This window comes from Taurulus bubalis, assembly GCF_910589615.1.
Source record: "Taurulus bubalis genome assembly, chromosome: 8".
Classification (NCBI taxonomy): Eukaryota; Metazoa; Chordata; class Actinopteri; order Perciformes; family Cottidae; genus Taurulus; species Taurulus bubalis.
Window position 1 is genome coordinate 15,267,403 of NC_136596.1, and position 9,805 is coordinate 15,277,207.

At 40.5% G+C, this 9,805-nt stretch overlaps 2 protein-coding genes across 2 annotated transcripts in view; both read right to left on the reverse strand.

Annotated features, from left to right (window-relative positions):
- The window catches only part of hectd4 (HECT domain E3 ubiquitin protein ligase 4), a gene marked incomplete at its 5' end in the record, with an annotated part of 34,201 nt that extends 31,864 nt beyond the window's left edge, over positions 1-2,337 (reverse strand). The window contains one exon of the mRNA XM_079222618.1: positions 2,191-2,337. Coding sequence (XP_079078744.1) covers positions 2,191-2,337 — 147 coding nt within the window. The remainder of the gene's footprint in view (positions 1-2,190) is intronic.
- A 991-nt stretch (positions 2,338-3,328) lies between these two features.
- On the reverse strand, positions 3,329-9,805 carry LOC306740666 (uncharacterized protein; the record flags this gene model as incomplete). The annotated part of the gene is made up of 7 exons (XM_079222895.1): positions 3,329-4,163; positions 4,312-4,431; positions 6,017-6,146; positions 6,696-7,555; positions 7,880-8,014; positions 8,675-8,807; positions 9,550-9,805. 7 exons carry the CDS (start codon positions 9,803-9,805, stop codon positions 3,977-3,979), a joined length of 1,821 nt encoding a protein of 606 aa, XP_079079021.1. The 3' UTR covers positions 3,329-3,976.

The window sequence follows — 9,805 nt, forward strand, 5'->3', positions numbered from 1 at the left end:
CACGGCATGCATGTTGTTCAATTTAACAAAAATGAAGGGGAAAAAAGCAGATTACGGGTCAAGCCTGCCCATTAACATTCATTAATTAACCAGTGATTTGTCATCTGTCAAAGCTGCTGATTAAACGCATGTAATTATACTAGGACAGCATGTGGCTGAATAGTAAAGGATCCATCTGCAGCGGTTGTGATTATTTCACTAGTACAACTATTGATTGAAAAGTAATAGATTACTGATTATGCAACTAATTCTAGTACTGAATATGATGAGGAAGTGAATTGGAAAATAACAAGCTGGATATTAATAACACCAGTTAAAAAATGGGTAAATAGGTTAGGTCAAAAGAGGTTATGCTCTAGTAACACAACCAGCTGAATGCACCACACTGTACATTGTAAAAATGAAATCAAACAGCCAGGAGCACAAAAAGCCTTACACCAATCTTAAAATACTCCTTGTAAAAAAAAAAATCCAAAATACATTTCACACTTCATAATGAGTTTTGCCAACTTGTCACTTCTCCGATCATAGTTATGAGTGAGCCAACTGTTTTAGCATAATCTAAGAAAACATCAATTTTGTATATTAGCTCAATCACAATATCAATTTGGTCAGAATATTAATTTTCATTTTGAGTGTTTTAGCTTGCTTTATGTTGTCCACATAAAGACATTTTCAAAACCATTATTTAAAAAAAGACATTTGTGAACTTAAGCATACCCTTTTGTTAAACATTAGAAATCTACCAACATATTTTTGCTATATTTCTATTAAGTGCCAGCCATGAGGTGGATAACCTATATTGGGAATGGTTGATTGCAGGTGTGAGCTCTTGTAAAAGTAAAGTTCAAGACGCAAAACACAGCGTGCTGAATTATCTATACATGTTGTTTCATGTCAAATGTCAATGTTGCCCTAAATGACACATGCAGCTTTGGCAATAGATAGCGGTACTACCATATTATAGCTAACGTAAGGTATCATTGATTTAAGTGGTTAACTATCACTGTCAGCACCAGCTCTTGAACATGTGACATTAACAATAGGCCGCCAAATATAGTATACAGACTGGTGGATACTACGAGCTCTAGCTTCATTACATGGCAGAATACCGAAATATCGAGGATGTAACGTTGTTGGCTCGATGTTTCCATCAGCATCACTGTAAAGACACTACAATCTAGCAATTTAGACACGTCCGGTTTTCGAGATTTGGCCTTCAAAATAAAAGCCTAAATTCCGGATAAACATTCACTGCACTTTAGGGCACATTATACCTTTACACTGACATTGAAATACATTCTGCTTTGCACACGGCACACAAAAAAAGTAGGAACAACTTGATGAATATAGAAAAAATAAATCAGACAAATATAGATTTAAGAAAAAGGTATAAAAAGTCCACACCGGCCATATGCAGCATGTACCTAACACCCAGAATGTGATATAACATTGCTTCTTTGTGTTTAGGGAACAATATCTCAGGGCATTGGTTAATGAAAGAGATGTGTTATGATCATTGTAATGTGTGCTACACTTGCAGTGATCAGAAAACACCCGAGATCAAATTATGTCGCTGCACTTCCACTATTAAAATACCAGGAGAGCCATGTTATATTTAATTATCAACCGATTGTGGTTACGCTAACATGTTGTTACAGAAAACACTGCCATTTGAGGATCCAAAGAGAGGTTCACTGTGTGGTGCAATCTGAGAAGTTGCCCGTCTAAGAAAGCTGCTGCACCGGCACTCCTAATAAAGTTGAAGCTGTGCAACGTGACACTTGAGGTACAGCGATGACATGCAATGTGTGCGCCACCTCTTATGAAGTAATTTGAATATAATATTAAATTGCAAATCAATTATAACATCACGTTAGATAAACCTTTAGTTTCTAAGCGACACACATGGTTAGATTGCAGCGGATTTGGAGAACTTGTATTTTGGAGGAGATGACAGGAAATGATTTGACAATAGTCGCTTCCTTGACAGCGGGCCAACAGCATACAAGCAATCATCTTGCAAACGTTAGCCCTGCCGTTGTCACTTGGTTAGGGTGTGTTGCACGCGGGCAGTGAAAACACATGAAACGCTTTACGTAAAAATAAACAAAAAGACACCCACAGCAATGAGTGTGTGTTTCTATATACCGTACAAACATGCACATGTGTGAGATGGTATTCACCCACCTCTTGCTCGGTGTCTCCCTGCTCCGACACTCCAATTTCACTGGGCAATTCGGCCAGATCTGTGACCCGAATGAGTCCGTCGTGGAGGAAAATGGTCTCCTCTTTCACCGAAAGCCACTGGGACGAATCCACAGCCCCGGAGCCCATCGCTCTCTCCTCCGACAGCGATGCCAAAGGGGTCGAACATTAAAAATTCAGTGACAGAATGACAGAAACGCCCTAGTTCGTCTGCTAGCGAGCCACAATAACAAAACAGCCAGCCTCTTATCTGACAATAGTGTTTGACGGGGCAGGCTGAAACGTGCTGACGGACGGCAGCCGAGCAGAGAACAGACAGTTGTGGCCGGGTTCCTCCTCGCGTAGCCGGGGTGATCGTGGTCGAGCTAACGGTAGCTGCTAGCTGTCTGGATCGGTTAGCTGGAAGCGATGCTAACTTACCGTAAGGTATCGTTATAACGTTACCGAGCAGAGTGGGCGTGACACCCGGACTAAATCCGTTACTGCGCCGCACCGTTAATAGGAGTGTCTTTTCAGGACGAAGACCGCATCCGCAGTAAGCTCTTTTTCACAGCATACATGATAACGCAGACCGCTACGCTCACGGCCCGGGCGCCGTGTCAGTGGCTGGACAAGATAATGAGAGTCTCCCAGCTGTCAGTGCGACGCCATGTTTCCAAGGCCAACTTGCGGTTCCCAGCATGCACCGCGGGCCAGAATGAAAGCTGTCAAAAATTCATGAGTGGATTTTGTTGTCTAACAACACAACATGTAATAATAAGACACGTGGCAATTGTCATTTAGTTTAGTGTGTTGTACAATTGTGTAATAAACCTTCAGGTTGGAAGTAGCAGTCATGTGTGATCTGTATTATTGCTATCTGTACTCAACATTTGACCACATTTTAGAGATAAATTATTGCACTTGACTATGTCCACCTGAATATTGAGTTGTGTGACACACAATAACTCATGCATTCTCTCTTTTTTGTCAAATAATATAATTTTTAGTTAAAGTTAAAAGGTGACTACAGCCTGTTTTTTCACTTGCCAGTTATCAATTTATTAAAGTGTACAATCGGTAAAAGCGAAACAAAACAAGTGGAGAAAAATACATCAGAATATAAGATCTTTATGGAGCCTAGGACAAAAAGAATACCATACAATTGGCACCCCTAAATTCTGACCCTGGTTAAATGTTTTGGGAGGTAAATATCTGATGATTGTCTCGTTCAACAAGAATTAATCTTTGAATTTATTTCAAACAACTGATGTAGCCAATTTCCAGATCATACCTTTTAAATAAGAATGCATGACTAAAACATTGATGCAACACATTTTAAGAGTTGGATTTAATGAAATGTAATGCCAGATGAGGTTAACATTGTACTCATTGGGATCAATTATGTTTTATATAAAAACATTAGAGTATATAGTGTGTATCACAAAACATTTAAGTGTGGATCAAGTTATTTTTCCTTGATTAATCAATATGCAGTGTAATAAGATGCCACTATGTGATAATTTCAAACAGAACCAAAAAATAAATGTTTTCTTATTACATTTTCAATGCGCAATCTAATGGTTTTCAGTTTTTATTGCAGGTCTTTATAAATACAGTATATGAAATGTACATCCATGGCATACTTACAAATATTACATATTTAAGAGTTTGAGTTCTTGAATGTTTTCTAAGATGCCGCCATTTACCACCATCAGAGAGAAACAGAAAATGCTGCATGAAATGTAAAGCTTATCAAATTCATTGTTGCTATTAACAGAAGCTTAGTCTAAAATCGTGTGAGCTGTGCCACAACATCAGCTTCCTTTACCAGCCTCAGGCATCGCTTATAAAGACGAGTAGGAATCCCTCTTCTTCTGTCATTGCCTGAATTTTGCACCCCAGCAGTGTCTTTTTCCTCCATCACACTAAGTGCTTGAAGTAGGTCAGAGGCTTTAGAGAACCCTCCAGAACAGCTAGAAAAGAAACATAAAAAGTGTCAGAAACCAGCCTGATAATCTATTATACAAGCAAACTGAGTTCACACATTAGACAGGAGACTGGCACTCCTCTAGCCAAAAATTGTCTAAGATTAACATGAATAAGTTTATCAGAGCTTAAAACCTTTTGCGGCGGTGGCATTTTCCCTCGTTTGGCAGTTTGAAGCAGTATTGAGAGACGAAATCCGTTAGTAGCTTGGGGAGAATACTGGGTTGCTTCAAGCTTTCAATAAGAACAGCCAAGCTGTAACCGTGACAAAAAGACAAGCAGAGGACATTAACAACCTCACATGCGAAAATAAAGTGAGCGACACACAGGAATGAAACAATAGAGTGTGATGTATATCCATATGCATTTGTGTGTGACTCAGCGAGAGAAACAGACAAAGAAAGAGAAAGCTGCCTGTGGGGACATGCCTTCCTCATTATTTTTAACATGCTGTGGATAGGAATGAGCAATACTAGTCTGCATGCATGTGCTGCTGCAGCCTATGCATGCAGTAGTAGGAGTCACAATACATAATCAAACATCACTAAAACATATCTGTCACCTGCCATCATTCCAAAAAGTATAGGTCTTTTCATAGCAGACATGTTTACTAATTATAAAGAAAACCACAGGTGTAATAGGCCCATTGAACAGCAGCCATTTTGACATGTCATAGCAAGGTAAGCACGTGTCATAATCACCGTTATTAGTTACACCTGTACTTACCCTGCAATCACATGTCAAATAGCTACTGTGAAAAGGGCCTATTGAGCGAGCATGCACAATGCAAGAGCCCACAAACTAGCAAAACTAAATGGCATTCCGCCATTGTTATTGTTATTAACATCTGTGCTTTTCCTGCTGTGACCTGTTGTGGCTTAATTGAACAAAGCCATCGTGGTCATTATTGCTTTTGTTTGTTTGTTAATCAGCCTAGTTAATAATACACAATGTGGAAACTCTGTTGGAAACAGTCTTACTTTCAATGGTGCCACCACAAAAGTTCTTAAAAAAAAAACTTCCCAATGCAATATGCAGGTCAAACCTTGAAGTAGCTCAGGAATGCCAAACAAAGTCATAATGGATTACTGGGATAATAGTGTTTAGTTTGGATTGGTTCACAAGCGGTGTAAGGCTTGTATTTCCTTGGCCTCAATAGAGCACATTGCAAAGCTGTTTGGAAGAGAATAACGTTATGCTGTATTATTGATATTGTAAACAAAACACATAAGACAACACAAAATAAACCATGTCTAATACTACAATTTTTTTTACATACAGCAGTAAACACATTGCCCTGTCTAATGAAGTAGGATTAGTAAGCTATAAGGAGAAATTGTCATTAAATGGGCCCATTTAAACCTAAAACTTGGACTGGAGAAAAAGATATGTTCAATGCTTTGCTCAGTATAGTTATCATCCCCTTTTTGAATCAGGCCGTGGAATATCCATCCATCCATCCATCCATTATCAGCCGCTTATCCGGGGTCGGGTCGCGGTGGCAGCAGGTTCAGCAGGCCGACCCAGGCTTCCCTCTCACCCGCAACACTTTCCAGCTCATTCTGGGGGATCCCGAGGCGTTCCAAGGCCAGCCGGGAGATATAATCCCTCCAGCGTGTCCTCGGTCTTCCCCGGGGTCTCCTACCAGTTGGACGTGCCTGGAAAACCTCTAATGGGAGGCGTCCAGGAGGCATCCTGACTAGATGCCTCCTGGAATATACGCCGTGGAATATATCTTAATAATTGTAAATTCAGGGAAAAATATATTTCCATCTGTGAGACTTGCATATTTGAATATACAAATATGGGGAAAAGCTATTTAGGAAAGCATAAATGTTACCGGCTAGTGCAATCACAGTGGTATGCCGTCTTTGACTCCCCGTTCTGCAGATCATACTTCTTCTCCAAAGGAAGGATGTTGTATTTACATTCATCCAAATGTTTGAGGCTTCCACAAAGGAGTTGATTCTCTGAAGGAGTGAAAAGTAAACACTGGTTATCTTGTAGATTATCGAACTGTACCCACATTTTTTCGATGACTAAATCACCTCCTGAATCTACATTTTTTAGTAAGCTATCATCTGCGGTGAAAGTTCTGTCCCACCTGTAGGGGGCACAACGGGATAGTGTGGTCGATATAACTCCTTTCAAGAATAATGCCCTGGCTTCCTTTTTAGGTGGAATATTCCCAGTGCCATTGTGGGCTCTTTCAAAATGTCAGCCGTTATCATCAACTTTTCATAGTGGCAGCATTGCTCACCATAGTACAATAATAATGACAAAATACATGGTTTTAATAGTGAAATAGTTAACTGAGGAGCGGCCTATTATGCTGAAAAAGGCCCCAGCAGAATGGGGTAATGGATTCCTCAGCTGCATACACTGACCTGTCATATTATTTAATGCAATATTTTGCATTAAGTCTCTTTCTTCATGTGTATTTTGGGCTGTACTACCCATAGGCTCATGGCGTGCATTATTTTGCTGTAGATGGTAATTCCTCTGCTTTTGTAGCTTACCTTTCATATGAATGAAGGTTGCTATCTCCAGTTTTTTTATCACCGCCGTTGCAGAAGTAGCTGTACTCCAGAGTCTTTGTAGAGTGTCTTGTTTGGGGGTTTCAGTTGTCTGTTTGAGCCTCAGAGTATCTGTTGCCATTTTGACTCGTAATCTATATGTAGTTGTTGCGGGTGTAACAGTTGTCCCTCTTGATGTTGTGTTTTGCTCTAGACAACTTTTACAATGAGGCCGAAATTTGTCACCTCTGAGAGGCATCTTGAATCCACAACAACGACTTCGTTTTGGAACTTTTTTGGTTACTGCTGTGATGGCTGTGGCTAAGTGTAGCTGCAGCGCTGGCTTCTGTGTTAAAGATGGGGTGCTTTGTCTTGTAGATGTTTGTTGATAAGAGTTTGTGTTCCCCTGTGGTGGAACTTGACTTCTCTGTGGGATGTAATCAGACAGGCCCTTACTGTTGCTCTTCTTTTTTCCAAGTCTTTTTTTAATCGTCATTATCGCAGTACTTTTAGAAGCATTTAAAAGACCCATTTTTATTGAAGGACTGGTGGTGTACACTCTTGACATCGGGGGCATTTGGGATGGTGTTGTTGTATCCAGTTTCTTGTGTCTTTTACATCCTTTTCCCTTTGTCCTTCTGAGGTAGAAAGTGTCTTCTTTGAGTCGGTCTCTGGAGTTACACCTACGTTCACTTTTGGGAGACTTTTTGTGTGGTTTGATCACAAAGCTTTCAGTTACATGCTTCCCCTTGCTACTTGCTACCATGTTGCTGTCAGTGTTGTCCCCATTCTTGCTTGTAACATCAGAGTAAGGGAGGTTTTTTCTTAAGACAGCATAGGGAGCCTTTTTGGCTACTTTACACCTATAGAGAACAACAATGCATGTTAAAACAAACCATGAATAAAACTTCTGCTGTATTTTCAGTTTAAATAGACCACATCATTGCAAATTTATTCAAGTTAGAAGAGGTAAACTTTGTATTGGCACATCAGAGGCATGGCACGGGGCCCTTCATCATTTTGTGAGTTTTGGAAGAGTATCAGACATGCTACTACAAGCAATCTATTGCTCTGGTTTTCCATATAATCATTCCTGCATTTTCCACTGAAATATGGTGTGCACTAGCTGCTGCGTCTAACATTATGCAAGTTAAAGCTTCAGGAAACCACGCTAGTGTGTCTCTTACATTCCCCACCAGTACATCTCAGTGCATCGCCTTTGCTGTTTGAGCTCAAAGCAGGGAACCCGCAGGATATTGAAGAAGCTGTAGCCCACCATGCTGGAAATGGTGTCATTCACACCGAGAAGGCACTGTCGAAACCTGGGTGTCGTAAAGAGAAAGTGGAGGTCAAGCGACAGTCCAATCAAAATGAAAATGCACAAGGAGGATAAATATCCTTGAATGCTGCCTTATTTTGTCTTCACCCTTAGGGTAGACTAAACCGTTTATAGATACTTTTAAACAAAGAGGGGGATTCTTGAAATGAGTGTCAGTTACTTGCAAATTAAAACCAAGAGTTAGAGGGCAAATACATTACATGTGCAACTGTCAGCACCAGATGTAAAGTGAGAATAATACAGACCTATCTGCAAAGTTAGTACAGTAAAAATAAGGAATGTTATGCCCAGCAAACACAAAAGAAGCAAGCAACGTGTTGACTCTTGACATCGAAAGAGTATCCGGAGGGCTGATTGCAGTGATATATTTATTACTCCTGGAGGAATATAAATAGTATGATACTAGCATTCCAGACAGGAGGACACTTTCATGAGTAAGTGTAAGGTATAAAATGCAGATGCACACAACTTCCGCAACATTTCCGCCTTCGAGCGGGTCTATCCTGACTTGACTATGCTTGCCAGGACATTATGGGGACAGGTCGGGGGGAGATGGGGATTGCTGGTGGCGGCAGTCTCCCTGGAGGCAGTAAATACTTGGACTCGGCATTAGACACCCAGTTGTGTGCATTCTGATGCTCACCTTTGGTCACAGTCACAGTGTGAGACGGTAAAAAAGTTGGAGTTGAAGACTCCATAATTCACTGTGAAAGCCAGGATGACATGCAGGCAGTGGTCATGCTCACGGCAGCATCTATCGGCACTCTCAAACATCCCTGTGCAGGAAAACAACATCAGTATTCAACCACATATCAAAGGGCACTTTGGAAGGAAGTCCTCAAGCATCTCTTGCCTAATTCAAAAGCAAAAAGCTTCAAAGGCATGTACAAATGTGCGGGTTGTAAAAGCAAGATCTCTCATATAAAATGCCTACTGAAGAACATCTTTTGATGTGACTATATCAGATAAATGTCAGGCCCACTTAAACAAAATATATCTTATGATGCAAGTTTAACTTCATTGTAATAAATCTTACATTTTGTGCAAAATCTGTACCTGTCAGGTCCACTTAAATTAAATATTGTCCCAAAAATGTTGTTGGTTTGTGTCATGCTTTATACATTGCCATACATAACAATAGTGATCTTGATCACTCTAAAATATATATGCAAATCAGAGTTTGGGTTTTTAATCTCATGACAAATACCAGTGATGTTTGTCTCGTAAAAATATGGGGACTTTGATGTTGAACTTTATAGTCACTGTATGGTAAATGTATAATCAATATGTTATAATAATTTAATCTACTATCAATCTACAATGTCAAGGAAGTGTAGATGATGTAGGACCAAACAAGGTGCCCCTAAAAATTCACATTCACATTCTTTCAGAGGGCCCATATAGCCTATGTGAGTGACCTCTACCGTATGTCTCTTCTGACTTCTCATGACCTCAATTAGGAGGCACACATGGAAGAAAAGTACACAAAATCATAAAATCAGAGTTCACCATTCTCACCTAACTGTTCGTATCCGGCCGCTTTGCTGCCAGTACCGCACCACAGCGTCCCTGGGAATATCCAGGCCCGTTTACTCCGAACTTTTCCCTCTGCCCCATCTCTCCGTGTGCGCTTGATAAACTTTGGCACACTGGAGGAGACGAGCGCGCAGGGAGAATTCGGAGATAACAGCATGCTGATGTTAAACCTCTGGGTGATTTCTTGGCCCTGGGTTCCGCTTCTGTCGCAAATTCGGCAGTATCTGTCCGTGACCAT